This window comes from Amphibalanus amphitrite, unplaced genomic scaffold, assembly GCF_019059575.1.
Source record: "Amphibalanus amphitrite isolate SeventyFive unplaced genomic scaffold, NRLGWU_Aamphi_draft 000213F_arrow, whole genome shotgun sequence".
NCBI classification, from domain to species: Eukaryota; Metazoa; Arthropoda; class Thecostraca; order Balanomorpha; family Balanidae; genus Amphibalanus; species Amphibalanus amphitrite.
In genome coordinates, this window is record NW_024881708.1 from 356,061 (window position 1) to 383,616 (window position 27,556).

At 51.9% G+C, this 27,556-nt stretch overlaps 3 protein-coding genes across 4 annotated transcripts; 2 read left to right on the forward strand and 1 right to left on the reverse strand.

The window, feature by feature from the left end:
• The first annotated feature begins 972 nt into the window (after positions 1–972).
• LOC122385282 (bone morphogenetic protein 2-like) lies at positions 973–6,285 on the forward strand. The gene is made up of 4 exons (XM_043373427.1): positions 973–1,120; positions 3,174–3,333; positions 3,756–4,142; positions 5,303–6,285. The coding sequence occupies exons 1-4, from the start codon at positions 992–994 to the stop codon at positions 5,701–5,703; spliced, it is 1,077 nt and encodes a 358-aa protein (XP_043229362.1). The 5' UTR covers positions 973–991; the 3' UTR covers positions 5,704–6,285.
• A 199-nt stretch (positions 6,286–6,484) lies between these two features.
• LOC122385283 (denticleless protein homolog) lies at positions 6,485–13,527 on the reverse strand. The gene is made up of 8 exons (XM_043373428.1): positions 13,464–13,527; positions 11,469–11,692; positions 10,935–11,123; positions 10,557–10,658; positions 10,125–10,236; positions 9,500–9,699; positions 8,859–9,058; positions 6,485–8,190 (listed from the first exon to the last, which is right to left on the reverse strand). The coding sequence occupies exons 2-8, from the start codon at positions 11,686–11,688 to the stop codon at positions 7,000–7,002; spliced, it is 2,214 nt and encodes a 737-aa protein (XP_043229363.1). The 5' UTR covers positions 11,689–11,692; positions 13,464–13,527; the 3' UTR covers positions 6,485–6,999.
• A 564-nt stretch (positions 13,528–14,091) lies between these two features.
• LOC122385273 (ataxin-7-like protein 3) lies at positions 14,092–17,868 on the forward strand. Of its 2 annotated transcripts, none has more exons than XM_043373417.1 (5): positions 14,092–14,247; positions 14,637–14,814; positions 15,169–15,534; positions 15,909–16,049; positions 16,312–17,868. In XM_043373417.1, exons 2-5 carry the CDS (start codon positions 14,674–14,676, stop codon positions 16,633–16,635), a joined length of 972 nt encoding a protein of 323 aa, XP_043229352.1. In that variant the 5' UTR covers positions 14,092–14,247; positions 14,637–14,673; the 3' UTR covers positions 16,636–17,868. The 2 variants fall into 2 exon arrangements, with proteins under 2 accessions (XP_043229352.1, XP_043229353.1); XM_043373418.1 differs by having other exon boundaries at positions 14,118–14,259.
• Positions 17,869–27,556: the final 9,688 nt, after the last annotated feature.

Genomic DNA, 27,556 nt, shown 5'->3' on the forward strand with positions numbered 1-27,556 from the left:
TCAAAATCGGGACACTTTGCGGGAGGCTGTTACCTTTGATGGCCTCCACTAGCCTCACCGTTGGATTTAGCGGAAAATTATCTCTTTCCTTCAGATGGAACTTATAGAGAGCTATTGATTGTTTTTCCGCTTCTTTCTGGCTTTCTTAGTTCATCTCTTTATAGATAATCGGGAGTGGGCAAAATGATTTCCCAATATGGCGAAATTGGCTGAGACCCACACCCGGGCACGGGAAAAGTATTATACGTGATAAAGATTACATACCGCGCATCCGTACCTATATCTTTTATCATACACTCTATGCCATGCTAAAAGATACGTTCAGGCAATGTTAAGAATCATCTTGAAACAATAGCGTTCATAGAACTGATATATTATGTGGGAATGCAGGGGGCCATGTCTGGTGGCACAAGTTCCACCACAAAGAGCAAAGCGGAAGAGAAAAAATGCCCGCAAAAACGCCCTCACTGGAAGTGAATTCCTCGACCGAAAAAAAATATTACAATTTTTTTTTTTCATAATCTCAATCCATGTTTGACAGAGAATACACAGCATTCGATGGATCATTGAAGATGAACGCGATGATCTGGAATGCAATTTTCCGTTATCATTTTGGATAAAATAAAACCGAGTCGAGAGAAGTGAACACAATAGCTTGATCCCTTCCTAAAAATGCGATGCTGGAATAAAGGCTTTGAAAAACATTGAAAAAATGCAGCCATCAAATAGGAATAACTGGTGGGACATTCCTCGGTAAGGCAGTTCAAAGTAACATGTTATGAATATTTTGTGACCGATATTTTCAAGCGGCCGTCGTTTTCTAGCACCGCCTACCCTGACCTATGACCATCCCCTTGACAGCTGATTGGTCGAGATCGGTGTGTCGGCCGTGTCCCGGCGGGGGCGGGGCGGGGGCGGGGGCGGGGGCGGTCGGTCGCGATGTCACCGGCGGCTCGTCGACCCACCAGTGTCGGCGACGACTCGAGCAGCGATGGACGCGTCTCGCACGGTGGTGATGTGGCGGCTCGTGCTGTCAGCGTGCTGGGTGACAGGAGCTCTCACAGCGCCTCCTCGGCACACAGCACACCCGGCCTCGGCAGACGTTAGAAGACTGGCACAGGTGAGACCGAGAGTGGCGCCAGAGAACGAGGCAAGCTAGTGTGCTGCAATTACGCTGGTGTTTATGCTGACAAGTGGACAAATACGTACGTGATCAGTGTCACCATGAGGTCGATGGCGAGGCTTTGCGATACATTATGTTGTGACGCTGCTTTCTACATTGGGAAGAATATGTCGGCCTTTACTACAAAAGAAAACTCATTTGAGGATGTCAAAATATGTCTGAACACAAAAACCAACGCTAAGACATATTTTTTTCATATCTCGTCATCTCGTCTCATTTCTTTCAGCTGGCTCATTTAAGTGACTTATCGATCGATTGGACTCTTGGAATTTCAGAAACCCTTCATTCTTTGTGAGAAATATTGAGGCTCTGTGACTGCGGCTGTGCCTCTTCATTGCTCAAACAAAGTCCTAATTTTATAAATTCTTCAATGATGATACGTTTCATTTAATTACCATTTCATGATAAATTTAATCGGCTAATCGGTCACTGTCATCAATAGTAGTTGACGTTGCGATGCGTGCGATGCCGCTCAGCGTTTTCGCTGGACAATACGCATCTGTCAGGTATTATTTTAGCAATCAAGCACATAAGCATGCTCATTCACTACATATTTTATCCTCAGGACCAACCAGCTTATCCTCTTAGTTGTGAACTATTTCCGGTTCCCGGGGCTGACGGTCGCTCCACCAAGGCAGCCTAGGGAGGCCGATTTCAATATGAACATGTCCCTCCAGGGGGACCATTTGAGTGGCCGGATGACCTGTCTCACTGCAGCCGAGAATATCTATTAGACATAATTGTCTAACCTACCGGACGGGCTCAGTCCCAACGGCGAACAAGCCGGTGGTCGAGCCAGATCATTTTTTTTTATACTTTGTTCGTATGTTTCTGAAGTGGTTCAATAAAGGGTTTATCCTAATACATCAAGCCAAGCATTCATTTGTTCGAGGACAGAAAAGGCCTATTGGTTAGGTAGTTAGCGGATTGGTCTAAATTTGGTTGAACGGATACAATTTCTGACATGGGTGGGAACATGTTGATTTCAAATACCTAATCTGATTGTTAAATTGATATATTTTGATGCGTCAGCGCCAGCCGTTTTACGCCTAGCATATTATTGCGTGAAGATTGAAAAAAGCACAGAACGCCAACGTCTTGGTTTTGGACTCTGACTGCACACCTACCACCAACTCATACGAACATCTCCTCGTTTGTGAAGGTAGACCATGGGACAACCCCTACCTTTCAATTGTCAATGGGAGTGATATGTCATGCTTGCATTAAACTTTCCATGACAGTCCTTTTACAGATCCTATTTTGTTCCCATAAATCATCAATGCATTTACGAAGTGCAATTTCGACTAACTTTGCGTCGGACTGAATTCCACTAATTAAAACCCACGAGGGCTTTCCCGACAGCCAAACAGCGGACTCGGTTCAGACAATTTTGATAGATGCATCGGCTCTTGTCACACATGTCGATAAGGACGACACGAGTGAGTCGGTCAGAGTGATTTGTTGTCCTGACATTTTTACGCTTTGTCCAGTTATCAAACCAGCCACAAGGCACGCTTTGCGGTTTGGCGACATGTATTTTATTGCCGTAAATGGATCTACGTGGACTGCCCAGCTGCTTTCGGGGTTTCCGACAAATGGGTTCTTCAAGTGAACAGCGATGGCGGCGGTCGACAGCGGTGCCTGCCCACCGCCAGTCATGTCTAAAGCACTATTACAGCTGTTACAGCTTACAAATTGCTGAAAACTACCTACAGCTAAGAGCGTAAGGACAGCACCGTTTATTAACAAAGCAAGGTAGGAGCTGTATTAAAACAAGGTAATTAATGAAGGGCAAAAATGTGTTGATGAGACTGTATGGCATGAAAAACGGAACACTAACTCCCTTATTGAAGTAAGATACATCGGCACAACAAATTATTCACATAGTGAACATAACACCTATCTTCTAAGATCAAACTTCGCAGCTTTATCCATATACCACTGCTTATTTGTGTTATTCGTGTGACACCCATACCCTATTTTTCCCCAGGCTCTGGGCTTCCCTGAAGAGGTCGAGTTCAGCCACCGGCGGCCGCCGCCGCCTCCGGCGCTCATGGTTGACCTTTATAACAGCGTGGCCGACGGCCGAGGACGGTGGAGGGGGCCGACGCCCTATGACGCCAACGTGGTGCGCAGTCTCAGAGAGGCAGGTGAGGATTGCAAGTTAGATACTGATCACATTTGTACATACCTATATGGTGAGCAGTTTGAGGGAAACAAGTGAGAATGAGATAACTTGGCGTAAACGCTCCGCCAGACGTTTGCTCACCGGTTCACGAGCAAGGGAACGGAAGCAGATGAGTGGAACGTAAGGCCTGCTGCAAGTCGCTGTTTTTAGTGTCATAACTAAATTATTATAATAGTTATTAAAGTTATTATAAATTTCACACACAATGTTAGGAATTGAAACGGGATCGTTCCAAAGAAACTCGTCTCCGGTACGCCAGTTGCAAAATTGTTATTCTTAAAAAATAATCAACGCTGTTCGAATCTGTAAACTGCATATGCCGTGGTATAGAGCTGTGATAGATGTGGACGTTATCTAATGTCGCTCCCATCTATCTGATTCCAGAGCCCATCTCGGCCGACTTTCTGCAGTTCGACGTGGCGCCGTTTCCGGCGGAGGATCTCCTGGAGGCCGAGCTGCACGTGTACGTGTCGCACGTGTCACACGCGGCGCCCGTGCGCCGTGTGCGTGTGTCGGCGGGTGGCGGCCGGACGCTGGACACGGCGCTGCTTCCCGGCGCCGCCGGCTGGGCCGTGCTGCGAGTGCGGCCGGCGGTGACGGGGCAGGGGACGGCGGACAGACGGCCGCTGGCGCTGAGTCTGACTGAGGAGACGGCCGACGGTTGGTGGCAGAGGCTGAACGTGTCGCGGCGCGGCCACCACCACAACCGGCAGCCGCTGCTGGTGCTCTACAGCCGCGACAACCGCACGGCGCACCACCAGACTCTGAACGGTGAGTCAAGTGAGCGGGTACGGCCCAGCACCACCAGACTCTCAACGGTGAGTGACAACCGCACGGCGCACCACCAGACTAAACGGTGAGTAGACAACTGCACGGCCCACCACCAGACTCTCAACGGTGAGTAACAACCGCACGGCGCACCACCAGATCCTGAACGGTGAGTGATAGCCTCGCGGGGCAGCACCAGACCTTGAACGATGAGTGGACAACTGCACGGCGCACCGCCAGACTCTGAACAGTGAGTGATCAGCGGGGAGATTCTTAACGGTGAGTGGACAGTGGGAACATGCCTACAGGTCAGCACCACCAGACTCTGAACGGTGAGTACTAAACGGGCACGGATCTCCGCCACCAAACTATCAACGATGAGTGGACAACCGCACGGCACACCACCAGACTCTGAACGGTAAGTGGTCGGCGGGCACGGATCAACATCACCAGGCTCTCACAAAGACATGAGCCTCAACTTCACCATCAAACAGCAAACGGTCAGCGAGTCACCGGCAATGACTCTCCCTCTATATTGTCATCGGTTAATTGACACGGCGCCACTCCCTTACACCACCGGGCGATGAATGGACAGGCCGAGTGGGCGCCGCGCCTGTCTGGGGAGACCCCGACCTCCCCAAATCGGAGACCTATTGTCCACGGTAGCTGGACAAGCGATGACAAGACACGAAAGGAAAGCCGACAGCGTACAAAGGCCTGACATCTTGGAGAAAATCGCACTTGTTTTCTGTACCACACCTGGTTATACAACATGTATTGCATGTCATGGGCTCGTGTTTTTGACGTGTAGGAGGGTTATGTCTCGCAGTAGTCACGTAGTGTCTACGCTTCTTCGTCTACAACTGCTGATTTGGTTCAGTCGGGACAGCGCATGTCCAGCAGCCAGATACGATCAGTCGTACAATCAACCGATTACCTATCATATGGTATTGGACAGGCACATTCAATTGCAATGCAGCCCTTTGCATGTTCGCCATTCTTGTGTGCTTGCATACATGGGTACTTAGTACAACTACGTTATGCGCTTCCGTCTGTCGTCTCACTTCAGGTCTGTCATCTTTACCGGTACGACTACGTACCGTTCCGTGCCACCCCGTACCGTGTCGTTAGTCCCACTGACTCCTCCCCCTCTCTCCCGACAGAGGAGCTGGTGCGTCACGCCCGCTCTGCATCCACCGGCCGGCGGCGGAGAGACGCCGACCTCACCGAGATCCCCTCCGGCTGTCAGCGCCGCGAGCTCTACATCGACTTCCAGGAGATCGGCTGGTCTTCGTTCGTGGTGGCGCCCAGCGGCTACGACGCCTACCACTGCCTGGGGAGGTGCGAGTTTCCGCTGACGCAGGAGCAGCGGCCCACCAATCACGCTACAGTGCAGAGTCTGGTGGAGCACATGGGCCTGGGAGGCGCCGAGCAGATGGTACAGAGGCCCTCCTGCGTGCCCAGCGCGCTCAGCAGTCTGCACGTGCTCTTCCTGCCTGATGACAACATGGTGGTGCTAAAGAAGTACATGGACATGGTGGCAGAGGAGTGCGGCTGTCAGTGACGGGTCGGGTGGGACGGGGTGGACTGGACGGGGGCCCGGCGCCGGCGGGGTCGCGGGCGAAGCGGAGGCTGGTGAGATTCAGCTCCAGCCCATCGCCGCCGCCGGTGCCAGGAGTGTTTCTATCGAGCAAGCCTGATGTTATGGCTTCTCCAATAGCGGGAGGCGTCCGCGGTCCCCGTAAGCCTCATTCATTCAGCACGGATTGTAGCAATTCCGTGACCCTGCTGGGAGTCTGGGACAGGGCTGCAAGAGCGCCGTTCTTGGGTCGTCTTTGTTGTCACCTGTATGCGTTAGTGATGTGATAGTACGTCTGCCGCCTGGACCACAGTTGTGCCTTTTGAACAGCAGCACGTAACGCGCGGACTTGCTCGGCTGTAAACGCGTCAAACACGTGTTCGTTGAGAGCCTGAGTTGCAGCTATGTACGATGAGGGAAGGGAAGAGGGTAAGTTATATATCGTAACTGTCAGTGTGTCTGTGCATTGTCGGGGCTGCCTGATGCTCCCATCGTGCTATCGAAGCGTCCAGAAAGCTAATGCCGAAATGTCATCTATATCGAGTAATACATGCAAACATTATTTAAGCCCCCGTCTTTCTCTGTGTCATACTTTCGTTAGATCTGTATATTTTGACGCACATTTGCTCTGCTATTTTAAGGGGAAGATGGTTATAACTCCATCCACCCCAACTCCGTTATCAAAGCTCTTTGGGTATATGTCATAGAGGGAAAAGCTACAACCATTCGAAATTGGCTCACAAAGCTATTTATAACACAACCTGCATTGATGTTCAAATCTCATCAGTATTTATTAAAATGTAAATGCTTACAAATGCATACACAGCCAGCCCCTTAAAGGCTACACATTCACGGTTAAAAACAGTCCGAATATTGTCGATGTTCCTGGCAGAGCAGACAATACCACCCAATCAAAATGTAATACTGCGACAGAGCCAACCTTACAAAAAAAAAACCTGACGCACCTATCATTCAGATTTATAACCATTAGCAACGAATACTACAAACGTTGGAAGGCTCAACAGCTTGAAGAGTTCTACGGTTCTGAACTTCGCAGAGTAAGCCAAATACCCGAAAACTACAGGAAAGTGTTCCTAAAGCCAGCAGCAAAACTAGGCTGAACATTTTCTTTTTTCGGGTCCACCATCGGTCGCAATCTCGATCATACCACTCCAAATTCCGCCAACAAATTATACACATATACCCACCTACCCACCCCCGCACCCACCCCCGCACGCACTCACACACACACGCACACACGCACGCACCTGTTCGGTACACTCACCCGGGCGTCTGTTTCCTTCCCCTGGTCGGCCGACGACTGCGTTTGGCGGCCGGAGGCGCCGCGGCGGGGCTCTGCTGCGCCCGTTTCCTCTGCGACAGACAGGTGAGCCAGTCGGGCTGCGGCTCTCGGCGGGGCCGCGAAGGCAGAGGACGGTGCGGCGAGCGACCATCCACCACGAAATTCGGCAGGTCGGCCGTCGGAGATCGGTACTGGTCGGCCGGCCGCCGTCGGCCCGTCTCCGGGGTGAGGCAGGCGGCGCCGCGAGCCGCCGGACTGCCCGAGAACAGAACCTTGGCCGGCGTCTTCCGCGGCGAGCGGCGGGCTGGCGTGTGAGGGGACCGGGACAGACTCCCGGCAGGGTCTGGAGAGGGAGTGACGGCTGCCTTCGAGGGCGACCAGCGCAGCGCCGCAGGGGTCGGGGTCACCACGCGCTCGTCATTCACGTCCCCAAGCACGGAGCGTCTAGGGGAGCCGGCCGTCGAGGAGGCTCCCAGACTCTCTGTCGGTGTGCCCGCTCGGCCACTCTTGGAAGGCGACAGTCTCAGAGAGCGTCGAGTGGGACTCCAGCTCGAGCAGCCGGGACTGGTCCCAGTGGGCGAGACCGCTCCCGCGGTGGAGGTGCCCGCTTTGGAGGGACTCAGCGTCACCGCGAATCTCTTGAACGGACTTTTAACAGGCGTCGACTGACCACTCCTGGACGTACTTCCCGGAGAAAAGCACATCTTGGACGGGCTCAATGCCAGCGACAAATGCCCTCTGCTGCTCGGCCTGTCCTCTGTTCCTTCCTCTTCCACCTGGCGTTTTCTCGGAGAGGTTCTCGTGGCTGTCGGTTCAGGTGTCTCCTTCTGAGCTGACACCCAGCTGGAGAGGACCGACGACCTCGCGGCGGCGGAGGAGGCCTGAGTCCTCCTCCCACCCTGCCGGACCGAGGCGGCGGCGCCGGGCGACCCGTACAACACTCGGAGCGGCGCCGGTCGCCACCGTATGCCCGTCTCGCGGCAGAGGGGGTACAGCGGCAGCGGTGAAGTCGCCCCGGGCGAGGGACCGCAGCTGCCGCACTCGCTACACGCGGGCGGCTCCAGGCGCTCCATGGTGAGGACGGATGTGTCCTCCCTCGTGTCAGTGTCTCCAGGACAGGGGTCGGTGCGCCACAGGCGCAGGTGCTGGTCGTCAGACACTGTCGCCAGCTGAAACCGGGTACAGTGGATGTTATTCGGAGACCGAGAACGAAACTGGGCTTATAGATACACCTGTAGTCCCTAGAACAATACCTGACGCAGTGGAAATTATTCAAACCACACGGTAACAGTGATGAAAGTTAACTACACAAAATCACCACCATTGCCAGCGACTCTATAAAATCATACAAATGCGTATGCATATGACGTCTCACAATTTGAACGCCTTATAAAACTGGCGACAAACCCGACACCAACTGAGCCCGTGACACTGTACAGTCTACACCCCTCTCCCCCGGCCTCACCTACTACCTCCCCTTACTTTCCAGTCGACTCCCTTCTCCCTTTCATTTTATATCCAATGCATCCGTTTTCTCTTCCCTCATGTGTTTTTATTGAAAGATATTCCCTTCCTCTCTCCTCCTTTTAATACGATCAGTCTTTCCTCCTAAGTACTTCCTTGCTCTCTTCTCCTCTTTTCTCATCTACACTCCCTTCCTTTCCTTTCGTTTAATTCCCAACCTCTCCTTTTCCGCTCCTCTTGTTACATTTAATTTCCTTTTCTCTCCGACCACTTCACATCACTGACGTCCCTTCTCTTTACTCTTCAGTTCTTAAACTTTACTTCCATTCCTCTCCGCCCTTCTCCTCTCTTCCCCTCCCCTCCCAGTTCTCACCGTGTTGGAGTCGGAGCTCCAGGCCACGCAGGTGACCTCGTCTGTGTGACCGCCGAGTCTGCCGACGGGCGGCCCCGCTGTCCGCGTGGACCACAGTCGAGCCGAGTGGTCCGAGCCGCCGGCCGCCAGCCAGCCGCCGTTCGGCGACACGGAGCAGCGCACGAAAAACGAGCCGCACTGCGCCCCCGTAAAGGTGCCCGCTGCCGGAGACAGGGGAGCCGTCAGTAAGTTACGGGTTAGTGATGTTTTAGTGAAGATACTAGAAGGCAGGCGTCAGAAGAAGGGTGTCAGCGGTCAGGTGTTCAAGAGATCAGGAGAGCAAAGGGATTTGCCAAAACGCTACTGGTTGCAACGATATCTTCAAAATCAAACGAGGAAAGCCAATGCTTCGGTTTATCAAGAAATAACACATAAACTCCATAAAACAGAAAATAAGGTAGGTAATCCGCTACACATCTGTGTGACTCTCCACTATTAAATGCACACTGAGCACACGCAAATATTAAAGCTTAATTACATACATAAAATGTTATAGCAAGAGCCTGCCACCCAAAAGCAGTGCCAGAACCCAACCGTGCCATCCTCCCCCCCCCCCCCGAAAAAACCTGACCCCTGGACTGTCCCTTGGCCCCTCCGCTCACCGGGGTCAGCCGTCCAGCTGGTCATACTGTATCGCTGGATGACGTCATTGATGCGGCTGACGTACAGCTGGCCCTGCTCTCGGTCGGTTGTCATGGAAACCACGCCGCGGCCGGGCTCAGCTCCATCCAGGCGGTAGACGGGTGGCGACTGACGCTGTGCTATCGAGTAGAGTTTCCGCAGGTCCCATACGCTCACAGCGCTGAGAAAGGAGGGGAGAAAGACGGGGGGAAGGGAGAGAGAGGGGGAGGTCAGATTGAGCCAACAGAGCGGGAAAATATTGCCATTCGATAAAAAAATTGACACATCTAGTAAGCTAGACCTATGACCCTAGTAACCTGACCAACAAAACGACCATAGACGTCCTGAAGAGATGAGGTGTAGTGCCCCTTGCCCACTGATATTTCCTGATGACCTACCGTGCTCAGACCTCAGCTGCAACCCATTCTAGGAATCAGAAAAAAACAAAACAGTAACATGAATTAGCAGCTCCTTCACAGGACCAAGTCATCAGACCCAGAAAGAAAATAAACCTAAGAAACTAGTAACCCACCCAGTGACCTACTTTGCAGCAAGTGTGCCAGTGACCTGCCTGTGACCCGCCCCCAGCAGGACTCTGCCACGTACCTGGCCCCGCTGGCCGCCGACAGGAGGTAAGTGCCGTCCCGGAACGCCAGTGAACTAATAGTGTCGGTAGACTCCGCGGGGCGAGCCGCAGACGCGCCGCGCAAACGAGAGTCTGCAGTGGAACAGCACCGTCAGAGCACTGATGACGGAGACACTGGACAGTAAAGACTGACAATGGATCGTGCAGGCTGAATTCTCACTTCTTACACCTTTAGTGCGTCTTCAAATATCTCATGGCTTCGGGGCAATGGACTGTAGAAAGGATGACAACTTAAGAGTATGACATAAACGTCATAAACACTAGAGACATAATCAGAGGCACAATATGACATAATCACTAGAGAGAGACATGTCATCATTAGAGCAAGAGTTAAGATTATGCTGAACCTGACGCCACACACGGTGACGAGTCAGGGTGCTGAAGGTGCTCACCTGGGTCGAGCCTTTTCGGCCGGATCTCGTGGCTGACCTGTTTGGTGACCCGCACATCCCAGACAACGATAGCACCGTCCCGGCCTCCCGAGGCAAACACACCTGAAACGGCAGAGCAGACGTCAGACTGATAGATACCAAGTCATCGTTCTTTGTATTCAGTGCTTCAGATGGCAAATATCTAATGACTTGTCATAGAAACGAAGTCACCAGCATTCATTCAGATCGATTATTGCCAAAGAGCATGGTATTATTCCTTATCCTGCCATATCCAGCCACAAATTAACTACGACTATCACATCGAGTTTATTATATGTACACTGCTCTACCCACCTACCTCCCCCCCCCTTCCCCCCCCCACCCCGCGCCTCCACTCACAGGGATCCTCCTGCAGGAAGGTGACAGTCTTCACGGTTCGCGAGTGACGTGAGAACACGGCCAGTTGGGTCAGCTGCACCTCTCCAACGTCCCACAGTTTGACGGTGCGGTCTCCGGCGGCGGAGAGCAGGTGTCGACCGTCGTGAGACCAGTCCAGCTCGTAGATGGCGTTAGTGTGCGCCGCCTCGGCTGTAAATGTGACGGAGGGTGGTATGAAAGAGGTTGTGCAGGTGACCGGCGCAGACAACCAATAATACACAAATGAAGTGACCGGCGCAGACAACAAATAATGCACAAACGAAGTATATTTCTTTCTTAGCAGATAATTAGATAAAAGATTATGTACATGATGAAAAAGCAAAGCCGTTAGAACACACCAGTGTAATAATTTGCTAACATTCCAACTAATACTCCCAGTACCTACCAAATTAAATCAGCAATGACTTCTAAAAAAGGAAATTCCATTATATTTCACCCACAAGAGATATTCGTAGCACGAATCTCCCCCTCCCCTTCCCGCCTCGTCCCACTGACCATGGATGACGCGCTGAAGGGCGGTCGGCCGCGAGTCCCACAGTTTAATCGCCCCGTCTTCATCGGCGGAGACGAGCACGTGCCGACTGCCGGGCCGCGGGCAGAAGCGGCAACAGTACGAGTCGGGCTGGCTGGCCATCGGCTCGTCGCCCTCCAGCGTCGAGAACACGTCCTGGGGACGGCAGCGCAGCAGCGCCAGCGGACCCGGCGGCACCGGCATCGTCCTGACGGCAGAAACGAGGAGCAGGCGTGAGGGACGGCACAGACATGACAGGGCAAGGGCCCGCATTGAGCAACACCGCTCGAGTCGGACAGTACGGACACAGAAGACCAAAAGGAGCAGACTGCTTGTAAAGAGCCACATCTTTTACAAGAGACTACAGAGTGCAGACCGTGCAGCCAAAAAGGTGCAGTGTAAATTTACTGGGAGGGGGAGAGGGGTGCTGAATTATGTAGAGTGGGGCAGACTCTTAATGGAACTATGTTGAACTGCTATACTGGAATAGCATTGTGAAAGATTAAGCATGGGAAACACAATGGAGTCAGCCAGGGAAATATTAACCGTTTATGGCAGTTTGGAATTAGGTATCGTAAGTGCAGGCTTCACGTAGGTAGGTAGGTGCCAGACTGGAAAACATCCTTACACTACGCCGGACGCCCGTGAGACCCTCATGCGCTGAAATTCAGCGCAAGCGATTTTGCGCTAAAATTCAGCGAGGGTCGGGCAGCGGAGCAGCACGTGCTCACATCAGCCTTTTCTCGTCACACGGCGCAAAGCACTGCGAGGCACCGCTTGTCCGGGCACTGCTGGCACGCCGCGGAGCGGAGACGGCCGATTCGGTGCACTTACTGGAGCGAGCGGACCCAGTAACCCGCCCTCATCAGGTGCCCCGAAACGGCGGCGTCCTCTCGGTCCTCTCCGGGGATGGGGAGTGGCAGCGGGCTAGCTAAGAGTGGCTTGAATGGTAACTCGGACCAGTTGTCGCGCCATTTGACGCGAGGCCGCACAATGAACCGCCCGGGTCAGCAAGCGGGCGTCCGAGGGCAGGGCGGCCCCTTGTTTCGCCAAGTCGTCAGCGCTCTCATTTCCCTCGATCCCGCAGTGGGCACGAACTTGGGCAGGAACCCACTGCAGGGGATTACTTCACGATGCTCGGTGATGTTCAACAAGGTCACCTATCTCCGCGCCGAGGGCGGAGGCCTCACCGGCCACCGGGACGGCTGCTCCATTGAGTAGACGGTATTAGTGTAGCAGACGTCACACGGAGGTTTTCCAACCAAGGAGAGGCGCCATACCCGGAGGTGCTTCTTTCTAGGAAAACAACAAACCTAACCTAACCTGACCTAACCTAACCTAACCTACAAGTTACAACCTACAACCTACAAACCTACAAACTAAAAACCTACAACCTTCAAACCTACAAACCTACCCTACAACCTACAAACCTACAGCGCCTCTCCTTGGTTGGAAAACCTTCGTGTGACGTCTGCTCTACTAATGCCGAGTCGACTCAGGGCAGCTCGCGAGTCGGAGCACAAGACGACCGGGGCGGGGAACTTCTCGTCCTGAGCCTCTCCAGAGCTGCCGCAGAGCGAATCTGCTGCTAGATTGACCAGCGTGCCAAAAAAATGGTGACTGCCATACACCAAAAAATTGTGACCGCGCCCTGCACCAAAAAAATCAATGGCCACCATGCACTGAATTCAGTGCAAATGAAGTTACACCAAAAGTGCGGCAAAATTTTTGGCGCAATCCTGCGGGCCGCCACTACACCAGACATATTTGGCATAACGTGTATTTTTTCAGTCTGGCATTCCAGCCTTGTTTAAAAGGTTGGTGCAGTTTTTTAACTTGGACTGGTGCGCTCGTTGACCCATGAACAATATTTTGCAGTGTGGTCATTGATGGAATTAGCCACATTTTGTACCCGGGCAAGAGAGTAGCATATAAACAATTTTCAACTAATCCAACCGCTGTATCACGTAAGTAGGTACCTTAGGTTAGATTCAGTTGAACTAAAGCGAGCACTTTGGGATCCTTTTTCAACAACTTCAAGTGTACATGTGATTAAATATTAAGTATTAGCATTAAGTATGCACAAAAAATGTCCACTCCCGTCATAAATGAAATGCCCCATCATCCAGGACGACGGTGAAAACAGGGCGCCTGGGGCGATTTGATCAAGGTTCGTCAAATTTACACGTGACGTTTGGCATATAGAAGGCCCATAAAGCGGGAGAAGTTCCAAATGTCACGTGACTAATATGCCCTCCAGCGCCCTGTTTTCACCGGCGTCCATCATCCACTGGAACTTTTGTGTGTTTAGAGCGCATTCGGCACATTTGACATAAACCGCCAAAATGCTTAACTATTGATAGAGAAATAAGAAATGACATCATAGTTTTTCTGCTAGTCGCCCTAACTTATTGTTCATTTGTGTATTATTGGGGTTGTATTACCCTTATTTCACAAATCAATACGTAAAAACTGCAGGTGAGCTAAATCGGAACATTTAGAAGATATTTTAAGGAAAAAAAGATAACATTTTTGATTTAAAGTTCACAAAACCTATGATGTCATCAAAATAAATCAAATCTTAGAAAGTATTAAACTATTACTTTTGCGTTATGTTTGTCTTCAGTGCTCCAAAATATAGAACTTAGGCGATAAAATTTTTGGATAAAATAACGCTAATTAAGTGCAAATGGAAGCTTATCAGTAACTTTTTATGCGGTCAGCCGTCGCTTCTGAGTTTCGCTGTGTTTGGTATCGACTTTGGTGAGTAAGTCGGTGAGTCGATGGGTGAATTACTTGGTAGCTCAAGCTTGAGCTATACACCAAGGCCCTAATGCCTACATACCCTAAATACCAATACCGCTATGCAGATGCACACAAAATGCACACCATGGGTCCGCGTGATTTGAGATGGTCTGAGTGTAGGCCAGGCCGGAGATTACCACCAGCACATCTGCCCCTCCTGAGGCCTCAGCCTGTTGTTGGGTGCATTACATGTCCAAAATCATTCAAGTGGCATCACTCTAAGCATTATAAGGACAAAGTTTACTTTACTGGAACTTGTGGGTTTAACCTGACTTAATTTTGATTTGATCACCTGTTTCCATTGTCTCCAGCTGATATCTCATCTGCAGCCTCCTTTCACTTTTTAGGGACCAGATCCGCCTGTAGGGCCCTCTGCCTGACGTGATGCCAGACCAGACGCTGAAGGAGCTGGACAGAACCGTGCGCCGGCTGGTGCGCGGCGAGGGTGGTTTCATGCTGGACCAACTCAGCGAGGCCATGGCAGAGATCCTGATAGATGAGACTACACTTGCTGTTTGCTTTGATGTAAGCACCTTCTATTTGTGTGTTTGAGCTAAGTGTGTCAGTGTGATTCCTGAGTGCTCCCCTTGACTGGCGACAAAAATGTATCATGAGGTGCAAATACCTGTGACTTGTGAGTGCAATCTAGCAGCGCAATGTGTCAAGAATGATGTTTGGCATGACCTTTTGAATGTTTTAAACCCATTACGAAGATATACAGAAGCCTTGCAGGTCACTTACTTGTAAAGCTTTACTACCAAAATATAAATTTTGCTATTCCTTACACTTAACAGTTAGAAATTGCAGTGAAAACTTGCTTCTCTCCTTCAAGCTGTGCAGACCCCCCCCCCATCCTGACCCCTCCCCCACCCTATCCAGGTGCACCGGGCGGCCAAGACAGGTGAGATGGAGGCGGAGGGGATGGACGGCAATGAACAGGACGAGTTCCGGCTGCTCGACCCGCCGGCGCCCGGCCTGGACGTGCTCGGACAGCCGGAGCTGATGAAGCGGCCGCCGGACGCCAAGTGCCCCGTCTGCGCGCGCAGCATCGCCTGCACCCGCTTCGCGCCGCACCTGGAGAAGTGCGTCGGACTGGGCCGCAACTCGTCCCGGCTGGCGAGCAAGAGGATCGCCAACAACCAGCGCGAGACCAACTACGGCCTGAGCGAGGACGAGGAGGAGGAGGAGTGGACCGGAGAGAGGAAGAAGAAAAAGAGGGATAAACTGTCGCCGCGCAGGAATAAGGTGAGGGGTGGTGGTGACGCGCCTTGGAGGGGTGCTAGGTTTTCGTTGTTCGATGAATACGTAGGACAATGACTTTTGGTATTGTTTTTGGTCGTGGAATGGCATTTATTTTATTGTAGGCAGCTGGACACTTTTCACTCGTCGGTAATTACATAAAGTACTCAAAAGCCGACGAAATACTGTATTTGCCGACTTTTTCGAAAAGCTTGTCTTTTTCTTAATTGTTCCGATCCTTGCTAGTGTCGTTGCAGTTTTGGGCTTTTTGTACCAAACCAGATCATAAGCTTTGTTGATCTCACCAGCAGAGAATTGTGTCTGTTCACCCAGCTCATGTCTCATTTAACTAACATTTCTCACTGCCTCCCTCTGAGCAGAACCGGAAGAACGGCGGCGGCGACAAGGACTCCGACACCAAGTCGAACCCGTCCAACCCGTCCTCATCGCCGTCGACGCCCGAGCAGGCGATCCAGTTCGAGCAGCTCACCGAGGAGGAGCGTAAGGTGCTCTTCAGTCAGGTGAGTCGCACGGCTACGCTGAGGGGTGTTCAACTTGTGTCGTGGATTCTGCTGGAGATGATCAGAGAAAATTGTTGTGCTGGAGATATTGTGTTGTGCTTGTGCCTTGCTTCGGCGATTTTATGTTGTGCTTTTTTTGTTGGATAATACCAGTTTTCCTTTGCAATTTTTTGCTATTATTTATTTTTATTTTTCAGTGAGACCATTACATAAAAGTGTCACCCCCACTTTCCCGTTTGACCTCCCCATTCTCTGCCACCAGGTATGCGGCGTGATTTCCGAGAGCACCCGCCACATGTGCACCCACTCGGTGCGCTGTCAGAAGCACAGCGACACCCAGCGTCGTACCGTACGCACAGCGCTCTTCGGCGACGGCTGCGAACTCGCCACCCACTCCGGCGAACGGCTGGAGGAGGGCGCCCTCAAGGACAGCCTCAGCAAGCTGTGGGAGAAGGCGTCGCGCGCCTCCTCGCCGGCAGATTCAACCTCCACGGTAGCTTCTGCAGGATCGACTCGCAAGGTTAAGGGAAAGCGCGGGAAGCCGAAGCGAGTCAAGGTGCACGTTTCGCAGCCGAGTAGTGTGTGAGAGGGAGAGGGAGAGAGTAGGGAGAGGAGCTGGTGGAAGGAGTGGTGAGAGGAGGAGCGGCGATGACCGCTGAGATGTGGGAAAGCAGGGTACGTGGTGCGGCTCTGTTGGTCCGGTCGTCGAGAGCACGCCGATTCTCCGCGGTCCTCAAGGACTGAAGACGCGGTGCCGAGATGAAGAGATGTTGGTGCGATCCTGGTGGTTGGGTAGACGGTGTGATACGGTTGCGCTGTGGTACCGTGCTTCAAGGGTCAACCTGGCGCTCTGTTGATGCTCCGCACCAGGACAGGTGCTGGCGAGTGGTGTTGAGCAGGCCGGCTGGTGCCGCGCGACCAGAGGAACGGGTGGTGCTGGTACACCAAGTTAGTGTCCCGGCGAAGTAAGAATCACCGGTGTCCGGCTCTCACTGACTGAGCTTATACCGCGACTCGAGTAGGAGCACTGAGCTGGTGAGTTGGTCTGAGTTTCCGATGAGCCGGTCTCAACACTGGCGGTGCGATGAGCCGGCGCTCGGAGTGCAGAGTTAACGTTGGGTACAGAGATAGTCGTTTGGTGTCCAGAGCTGCAGTCATTGTGTGTGCTGACTGGCTCGGTAGCCACTGAGCCGAGCCGGCTCTTGGTCTACCTAGCGGAGACCTACTTCCCCTTGCCTCGGTCAGCAAAGACGGGGAGGCACCTGGCGGTGTGTTGGGCGCTGAGCTGGAAGGAGGCTCGTCTCCCATCTAGCTCCGATGTGTTAAATGTGATACCATCCTTGCTTAATCTTGTGTTCACACTGACAAGTCTGTCATTTTGAAGTGATTTATTTTCTTGCAGTAGTTAACTGCAGACTGGCAGCAGTGCTGAAGATCAGGAACTCTTCTTTACGCTTAGAGTGCAGATGCATTACCACGTTTCGTTTCCCATGTTTAGCCTATGTAGAGCATGTGGCGCCCTCTTCCCAGATGTGATAGGGGTGGCGCCGGCGGGCTAGCAGAGCCCTTGCGCGGGTCAGTTTTTCGTGATTGGGTCTATCATGAGCCCAGAGAGATCTTGTTACTGGCATGGCTTGTGGCCCCCATAAGTCGGTCATGATAACTTTGACTTGAGTTGGTCGCGGGATGCTGTGAGCTGCGTCTTGTGATCGGAAAGGACCGGTAAATATGCGTCACGTGTGGGTAGAAGTGCAAACCACCGAGATTATCTTACGTAACGCTGAGCTAAGTTTACAGGTAAAGTGTCCTGTGAATACATTTTTTTTTCGTCTTCACTTTGGTTTGTTGCTATTCATGGGTAGCGGTGGCAAACTACGATTGGTCCTTACGAGTACAGCTATTGGCACTGTATGTACACTGGTGTACTTTCCGTCTCGAGGCTGTACTACTGCATTGCTCTTTAGACTCAATGCGTGCCTGAGACTCGCCGAGTTGTTGCTGTTTTTTAGCGTAAAATATTAAACTGAGCATTTCACTGAGCGACAGCCAAGTCCTGCCGCTTAGACGGTCACCCCGGAGAGGATGTAGTTCAAAAGGGAGCCTACCCTCACCGCCGATGGTCATAGGCGGCGGAACGGGGAGGGCACCGTGCCCCCCTTTGATTTTGGCATTTTAACATTAGCCCTATGGGCGTTACATGGAAAGAATGGGACCAAAAGTCGGCAGTACCCCCCCCCCCCCCCCCTTAATTGAAGACGTTCCGCCGCTACTGCCGATGGTCTGATGGCGGTGACCGACGGCTCGGAAAGAGAAGCGCGAGGCCGAGGGGGATGCGTATGGGTTTGTCCTGAGGGAAGTCAGGACAGATGATGCTGGTTACGTTGCGACGTACTCGATGAGGCAGTAGATGTAGGTATGAGGCACTTGCATTGATATTTCCAAATTCAGCTGGTCTTCACCCTTGAATTTCCACAGCAATGCCAGTTACCGGGCACCGACGTAAGACCAGCCCTTGCTGCCATCTAGCGGCTGGTAGCAAAGCTATAAACTCCTGCCACTAGATGTCGCTAGTAATATACGCCTGCGGTTATGCTGTGCCGCATTGCACGATGCTGCGCGGCCAAACTCGCAGTATTGGTGGCGGTCGACCTCGAATCGATATCGAATGCATTGATCAAATGCATTAACGGAGGCGAGTGAAGAGTCCCTCCATGTCAATACTTAGGTACCCGTGCACGTTTTATCAATGCCTATGGTTTGAGGAATTTCCAACGGCACGTGATGCAATGGTGCATCGTACCTAATTCGTAGGCATTTGGATTCAAGGCGTACTTTGTGTCCACATAAAGCTTTTTTTGAACTGCTTTGGTTGTTTTCGTGTTTGATTAGCACTTAAATACCATGATGATAATAGCATTGAGTACCACCTAAAAGTACCATGATAGGTACTTTTATGGGGAACAAATTACTGACAAATATATGTACATAGTCTTCAGCATAAGGCAGTAAGCAGTTCGAATAATAAAAAGCTGGAAATAGAATGGACGGTGGTGGAGACTATTTTGATTATGATTTACTGGCTCTGCTGAGTGCTGACGCCCAAGCACGTTTTGTGGTTTTTCTTTTCATCTGTCTTCCATCCAGCATACAACTGTCCTCAGCCATCTTCTCTGCGTTTTACTGTCTCTGTCTCTCCGAAGCCAGAGGAATGATTTCGTGGTAGCGCATTTCCTGATTGGAAATTTATTCGGCAACGGGGGTGAAATTTATGCTAAGTCCCGCGCACTTTGGTCGTGCGCCAGCGGCGGGCTCGGCCTGCGAACTCGGGTATCTGGTGCGTGGGGCTTTGGAGCGTGGCTGCCGGAATCCGCGCCGATCTATCCGTCATATTCCGGATTGGGAGACTATAAAGGCATACCGTAGCAGTAGGTTCCCAGCATCCCACTATGCGTTTTGGGTATGTTTGATAAATATTGAAGTTTTGTCATGGTATTTTGTAAAGTACCTCAGCTCTACACTTCCTCGATGTGAGCTGTCTATTCGTATTAGCCGTTTTCACGACGGGCTATCCGGCGAATGCACCTGATTTGACCAAATCTGCACCTAATTTCTTTTACAGCAAATATCTTCATTTTATTCCCTGAGATCTCGGAAATTTACCGGCCGATTTTCAAAATTCAAACGGCGTTCGATAGCCCCACCGGGGAACTACCTTGTGACCAAATTTCATTGACCTAGGTCAAACCGATGACGTCACAGGTCAGGTCAAAGGTTAGATTTTCACCGTTTCAAGAAATGTGTTGTGAAATCGAGTAAATTGGTAAGTTATTGAAAACCATCGATGCTACATTGTTCGTCAAACACATACTTCGCTATCTGAGGTCACTGATACCAGGTCAGGTCACAGAGGTCAGGTCACTAGGGGTCACAATATGAAAGTGTCTTGTGATACATGTTTTATGGTCCATTTTACATGACAAATGCGATTATGTGGGTCAAGCAGCCTTTGGGATCAGTTTAGATTATGTTCCGGTGAAGGTCAGGTCAAGGTCAGGTCAAATTAGGTCAAATTTCAAAGTTGATGTTTTTGCACAAAATGGGTATCCATTCGATGCAGCTCGTCATGGGAAGTCCAATGGTGGTCTTTGTTTTGCCCTACGTGGTCTAGAATTGCCAAAAATTGAGTTTGAAAATTTGACGTCATCATTTTTGAACAGTTTTTTCGCTATAACTTGGCCAGAAAAGGAGATATCGATCTGAAATTTGGTATGTAGATAGAAGACGGTAGGTAATATCACGTTTATACCGGTTTTTTCGAAACTCAAAAAACTTTTGGATTTTTGCCTTAAATATAAAAAAATGCATTTTTGATTTTTAGGGGTCAAAATTCATAAATTTCAAAAATCCGAGATAGCAGTTTTGTAGCCCTGTCAATTCTACACCTTTTATGTATTGATCATTTTTCTGTATCTTCAAAGCTGTAGGCCTGACAGCTCTTCTCGCGAAGGTCTTTTTTGGGTCGAAAATGGCAGAACATGACGTCATTCTGACGTCATTTGTGGCCAACCTATCATAGCCTTTGAAAAAAAATTTTGTCACAATGTGTAAAATTGATGTCCGGAGGGGTCCTGAAAATTTGGTGGCGCTATCTTCAGCCGTTTAGGAGATGTCGACGGAAAAGGACAGGGGGGCCGTTTCGGCCCCCCTACGGGGCGCGGGTTAATCGATGATCCTCTCTAATAATATGACAAAGCAGGCATATAAGCAATTAGTGCACCCCTAGCTGATAGCTGCTAAGAGACACACTGAACCTGATTTGACCAAATCTGCACCTAATCTGTACCAGATGTGCACCAAATTTGTACCAGATGGCAGTCGTGAAAACGGCTATTGTCTCCCAGTCTGTCACAGGCAGACCAAGCTACACCCGTGGCGGTCCCACCTTTTTGGCAGCTCCCAGATGCGGCTGAATCGGCTGAATTAGAAATGACTCAGCTCTCCGGCCACCCACCGGCCGAATCAATGTCGGTGGCAGAGGCGGACAATAAAAACGGCCCACCGCCGCGACGTTTTTCCTCCGCCATCTCCGGTGCAACAGGGACAAGTGATTGAAGTCGCTTCAAAGCGCTCCGCCGGCGCCGAGAGTCATTAATCATCCCCGGGGAAGGTCGCCTGACGCCCGCTCTCTTCTTCTCTCGGCGGTATTCGCGAGTTTCTTCAGTTGGCGCCGCTGTTGAGCCCCGGCCCGCCCGAGCAACACAGATGTCTCCGATAATCCTGGCCCGCGGCCGTTTCCCGACAAAGGCATTATGCAAAGTGTCCTGATTTGGTTGGCACGGGGCGCCGCCGGCAGCTCGCCGGCGCTGATTGTGCCAGAATTATAACATTTCCAATCTGCCGAAGCGCCGTCGCTGCCGGGACGATGCATTTCGCACGCTCGAGGCGCGAGGAAGACGAGGCGCGACCCGCATTCGATTGGGGAGCAGAGCGGCACTCCGGCGGGCGGCGGCACGAGATGTGCGCCGGATATGTTCCCGACGCACCGCCACCGCCGCCGGGCGGGTGGTGCTCCAGCCGCCCGTGACAGCGCCTGTCGGGTCGACTGATTCGATCTGTCTGCCTCGAGCCGAGTGGTCGAGAAACTCGGCAACGGTACCGAGCGCCCGAGTCGCAGAATCTCAGAGCAGAGCGGTGTCTTAGTGGTGCATAGTGGTGCAATTCATAGTTGGCTCTAAACGTGCTACCTCATGACTACGTTAGCTAATGGAGCAAATTGTTTTACGTTTATAAATAGCTGAGGTTCACTCATCGAAAGGGTCACACCGAGATGTGACCGTAACCATGGTAACCGCTTGTTTTGGACCTGAGAGGGTTTTGTGCTAAATTGAATCAGTTGCTTGCCTCCCTGCATTGAATAAACACATGAACTAATGAAGTGTTTGACAAATGCTGCTCAGCTATGCAGGGAGGCAAGACGAGCTCAACTAACCAAGGCCAAAACTCATTGTAACGTATCATTTGGCATGATAATTGTGTCTGAATTATCATCGCACCTTTAAACATGCCCGACAGCAAGCTTCAGTGTCCATGGCCTGATTGCCGATACAAGAAGCCCTGTCTAGAAGGACAAGTTGCCATCCAGCTGCTCCAAATGCACCAGGGAGCCGTTCACACGGTCGCCAACCCACCTACCCAGGATCGGAAACCACACGCTAAACTACCCCACCTGGAGGTGAGCGCTGATGGCACCGTCACTGAGGCTGCACTGGGTATTTTCAAGCAACAGCTGGCATCGTACAAGCGACTCGCAGGGATAACATCGGACGATCCAGACATCGTGCTACAATCCCTACCTCCAGTGGCCTACAACCTGATGTTTGCCCGACATGGCAGTAACCTCACCGCTCAAACAGAAAACCAGCTTGTCTCCAATTTAGAAGCGCTCTTGGTCCGGCCAGAGAACAAGTTGGCTCACGTGGTCAAGCTACAGAAAATGAGGCAGGAAAATGGCCAGTCGGTTGCCCATTTCTCAGCCAACGTTCGGGCCGCTGCTAGACAGTGTCAGTTTCAAATAACTTGCGACTGCACCAAACAAGTCAGCTATGAGGAGCACATGGTGCTTTACCAGCTCCTCTCAGGCCTTGAAGACATGGATGTTCAGACAGACCTCCTCGCCCAGTCAGACCTCACTCTGCAAAGAGCTGAAAAATATGCTACTGACCGAGAGATGGCAAAGAGAAGTCAGGCGACAGTTCAAGAAAGTGGAGAAGTCGGTCGAATAAGATCCACATACAAGAAACAAAGATCGCCCCAGACCGACGTCAAATCCTTCGCAGCATCGTGCAAGCACTGCGGTGAGCACGCACACCAGAACAGGCGTCTGGAGTGTCCCGCCTTCAACCACCTCTGCACGTGCGGTCGACGCGGCCACCTCCCCAAGGTTTGCTTCAACAAAGGTAAGCCGCGAAGTGCCCCATCTGAAAAACAGGAGGCCATCTCAGGAGGCAGCCTATACGAGCTGGCCACCAGATACGCCATCGCTCCCGAGCGCGGGTACATTGACGGCATCATGCGGCCACGCGGCAACCGTCTACCCGTCACTGTCTCCGTGGACGTCCCTAACGTGCCAGGGCTCCGGGACAAACACACCACCCCCACCGAGCACGTGACGTCTTGCACGGCAGTGGCCGATACTGGTGCCACAGTCACCTGCGGTGGGCCCGACATTCTCGCCACCCTCGGCGTCCAGCGGCGTGATCTTCTCCCGACAGACATACGCCTGTTCGCGGCCAACAAGTCCCGCCTGCAGGTGTGGGGTGTGCTCCCTGTCACGATCTCTCTGACCTCAGACGACCGCCATCAACAACTCCCGGAGATGCTGTACATTGTGAAAGATCTGTCAGGGATGTACCTCTCCAAGGACATACTGATAACCCTGGGATCCATCCCACCATCCTTCCCCTACCCTTCATCACCTCGTCTCGAAAACACGCCAACTGCAGACGTCCATTCAGTGACGACCTCGAAAACTGACCCTGGTGACACCGAACTGGCCCCCTGCGGCTGCCCTGTTCGCACGGTCGCACCTGACCCACCACCATTTCCTGAAGGGACGTCGGAAGCTGACGTCCCTCAGCTCAGGGAGCGCCTGCTTGCCCACTACGCTTCATCTACTTTTAACACATGCAGCCATCAGCCTCTCCCACTCATGCATGGCCCTCCTCTGGAGTTCGCTCTGAAGCCCAGTGCTGTCCCTAAGGCAGTTTACACTCCATCTGTCGTCCCGCGTCACTGGGAAGAGAAAATAAAGCGTGACTTGGACCGTGATGTCGAAATGGGGGTTCTGGAAAAGGTAGATGTCAATGACCCAGTGACATGGTGTTCTAGGATGGTTGTCACACGCAAACACAATGGCGAACCAAGAAGAACGATTGATCTCCAGACACTGAACGAAGCCAGTCTTCGACAGACCCACCCAACCATGCCCCCGTTCCAGAAGGCCATGTCAATTCCACCCGAGCAGTGGAAGTCGACCACAGACGCCTTCAATGGCTATCATTCCGTGGCGATTCGCGAGTCAGACCGGCACCTCACCACCTTCTTAACTCCCTGGGGTCGATATCGGTACAGAACTACACCACAGGGGTACAAGGCTTCTGGAGACGCCTACACTCATCGTTTTGATAAGATAACCGTCGACGTACAGGACTGTGACAGAGTCATAGACGACAGCATTTTGTACAAACCGACCATCAAAGACATGTTCCAGCACGTCGCGGAATATCTCACTTTATGCGGTCGGAACGGCATCATCCAAAACCCAGACAAGTTTGTATTCTGTCAAAAAACAGTGAACTGGGCTGGGTTCCAGCTGGGACCAGACGGGGTTCGTCCTCTGCCATCCCACGCCGAGGCGATCCGCTCCTTTCCGACCCCCAGCAATACCACGGACATCCGGTCCTTCATGGCACTCGTCAACCAGGTCTCGGCATTCTACGCAACGCAGGCACTCTTGCTGCCTTTCAGAGATCTGCTGAAGAAAGACACGCCGTTCTACTGGGACGAAACACTTGCTCGGCTGTTCGCTGAGACTAAAACGCATATCGCTACAGAAGTTGACAAGGGCATCATGTCCTTCAGCCTAACCAAACCCACCTGTCTTCTCACAGACTGGTCAAAAACAGGGCTCGGCTACCTCATGCTTCAAAAGCACTGCACCTGTTCTGACCTGCGACCTACCTGCTGCCCTTCCGGATGGAAAGTGTGTGGCGTCGGCTCTAGGTTCACGTCCGCTGCGGAAAGCCGGTACTCACCCTCAGAAGGAGAAGCTCTGGCTGTGGTTAACGCACTGGAGAAAACAAAATACTTCACACTCGGGTGCAACAACCTCACAATCGGGACCGACCACAAGCCACTGCTAGGCTTGTTCAAAGACCGCTCCCTAGATGGGATAGACAATCCCCGTCTTCGTCGTCTGAAGGAGAAAACCTTCGGCTGGTCATTCGCCATGTTTCATATTCCCGGTCGGCTACACGGGGGACCAGACGCACTGTCTCGCTATGGTCTCCAATCAGCTCCCACCGATGTACAGCCGGAGGACGAACTCGAGCGCCACCACCTGACTGCCCTACTGGCGGCACCGCTAGGCTCTGATGACGACGCAGACTCGGCACTTCTCATGTCAGTCTCCGCATCCCTGCAGCCGGTCGACATGTCTACTGTCACAGTCGCATCCAAGGAGGACTCCACGATTCGCGCTGTAGTGCATCTGGTGAATACATCGTTTCCCGCGTCTCCTGACGAGCTCGAGCCATCAGTGCGGAAATTCTGGAGCATCCGGCGTGACCTGTCCACATCTGGTCATGTCCTGCTGTACAAGGGTCGGCTCGTTATACCAGCTTCGCTTAGGAGCCGCGTTCTGGCCGCATTACATTCAGCCCATCAGGGAGTAACGGGAATGCGTCTCAGAGCAGAGAGGTCATTCTTCTGGCCTCACATGTCTCAAGACATTGAATCGACCCGTCAATCCTGCTCATCGTGCAACCGACACGCACCATCACAGAGTGAAATGCCTCCCATACCACCGGTGGTCCCCGAGTACCCATTTCAGCACGTCGCTGCCGACTTCTTCAGCTATATGGGGAACAACTACGGCATTGTGGTGGACCGGTTCAGTAACTGGTTTCAAATATGGGAAGGGCATAGCCTCACCCTAGTGAAAGTGTTCACACACCTCTGTCGCGACTTTGGTGTGCCAGAAACCCTTACTACCGACGGTGGTCCGCAGTTCGTATCCGGATCTGTGCAGGAATTCTTGCGACAACACAGCATCCATCACCTCTTGACTTCAGTGGCATTTCCGCACGCCAACTGCCGAGCTGAGGTAGCTGTTAAGACCGCAAAACGGCTTATTCACGACAACGTACAAGGGGACGGTCGCCTGGATTCCGTGCGTCTCACTCGCGCTCTTCTGCAATATCGCAACACTCCAGACAGAGCGTCGGGAATGTCTCCGGCAGAGCTCTTGCTTGGTCGCCAGCTACGGGATTTTCTGCCAGGCGCCGCTCTGACACCACCTCTGCGCACCTTCAACGACTTACGGCGCACGTGGCAAGACGTCGCCCAATGGAGAGAAAAGGCACTGTGCCGTCGAGCCACGGCTGATCATGAGCGCCTTCAGGTGCGCACTTCGGACCTACCTCCTCTGCGCGCTGGCCAAACAGTGCTGGTACAAAACCAAACAGGAAACCATCCGCTCCAGTGGGACCGCCGCGGAGTTATTGTGGAAGTGCTGCCATTCCGTCAGTACAAAGTCATGCTGGACGGCTCACGACAGCTCACTCTCCGCAACCGCAAATTCCTTCGAGCGTTCACTCCAGTCTCCCCTGCCCCCCTGCCGGCATCCCGCACAGCTCCATCGCCACAGACAACACCGCAGCGGATGACCTCGCCAGTGGCTCTGGAGGCATCCGACAGACCTGCTCTGCGAGAGCGCGCTCCACCGACGCCCTCACCATCGTCACAGATGACCACCCCTCCGCTGAGGCGTTCGGCACGAGTGGCCAGGGCAGCGGGTTCGCGTTAGTGTTGTATGATCTAGCCCTCATTAGGGGTGTACGCATGAACATGCCTGCTGTCTGTACTCGCATTTTGTAGTCAGCATCGTATTATGACCCCCGTTGTTTCATGACATATGGCTGTATTTCGATTCATGTACTCATTGGCAGCTACCGCAACATGACACGGACTACCGTCCTCTGGGAGGGGGCATAGCTGAGGTTCACTTATCGAAAGGGTCACACCGAGATGTGACCGTAACCATGGTAACCGCTTGTTTTGGACCTGAGAGGGTTTTGTGCTAAATTGAATCAGTTGCTTGCCTCCCTGCATTGAATAAACACATGACTAATGAAGTGTTTGACAAATGCTGCTCAGCTAATAAATACAGTAAGATCGTCAAAGGTTAATGCAATTTTTAGATGTTTTCATATTAGGAGTATTTGCATGCTGTAGCTGCTATTTTTTATCTTTTATAATCTTATATGTTCCAAAATATTTCATTATCACGTTCACATGCGAATTTTTAGCATTGAGCTCGTTTGCTCTAACATCTTATATTTGACGTTCCGAATCATTTCATTTTATTCCTGCTTCTAAGGATTACACCGGGTGCCATTCTATCACATCGACAAGATCAAAGGCACAGACCATTGAGACGTGGCATTATGTTCCTACACCCCGTTTTATGTGCGCTATCGGTAGTTGTCTGATTGGAATGGCTCAATGCAGGTCTGCGGGATGTCATATTCCATCAGTCGAACACTGACGCATGTGTTCTGCTCCAGTTCTTATGAAAAGAGTCTCTCAGCACACTGCCAGGAGCAGTGGCGGCGAATCGCTCGCTCGAGCTACGTCTGTTCTTTGTTGCGCGAGATGGTATCTTAGTTTACTGCAAAAATAGCTAGCAGGGAAAATGGATGAATGCATTTATCACCCATAAAACGCAT

Bases quoted from the DNA above. Each gene is read 5' to 3' on its own strand.
- LOC122385283 (XM_043373428.1), bottom strand. From the start codon at position 11,688: ATGCCGGTGCCGCCGGGTCCGCTGGCGCTGCTGCGCTGCCGTCCCCAG. The intron at 10,659-10,934 runs GTGAGTGGAGGC...CTGCCGTTTCAG, and splicing joins CTTCCTGCAGGAGGATCCCT to GTGTGTTTGCCTCGGGAGGC. The intron at 8,191-8,858 runs GTGAGAACTGGG...ACCCGGTTTCAG, and splicing joins GGAGCTCCGACTCCAACACG to CTGGCGACAGTGTCTGACGA.
- LOC122385282 (XM_043373427.1), top strand. From the start codon at position 992: ATGGACGCGTCTCGCACGGTGGTGATGTGGCGGCTCGTGCTGTCAGCG. The intron at 3,334-3,755 runs GTGAGGATTGCA...ATCTGATTCCAG, and splicing joins GCGCAGTCTCAGAGAGGCAG to AGCCCATCTCGGCCGACTTT. The intron at 4,143-5,302 runs GTGAGTCAAGTG...CTCTCCCGACAG, and splicing joins GCACCACCAGACTCTGAACG to AGGAGCTGGTGCGTCACGCC.
- LOC122385273 (XM_043373417.1), top strand. From the start codon at position 14,674: ATGCCAGACCAGACGCTGAAGGAGCTGGACAGAACCGTGCGCCGGCTG. The intron at 15,535-15,908 runs GTGAGGGGTGGT...CCCTCTGAGCAG, and splicing joins TGTCGCCGCGCAGGAATAAG to AACCGGAAGAACGGCGGCGG. The intron at 16,050-16,311 runs GTGAGTCGCACG...CTCTGCCACCAG, and splicing joins GTAAGGTGCTCTTCAGTCAG to GTATGCGGCGTGATTTCCGA.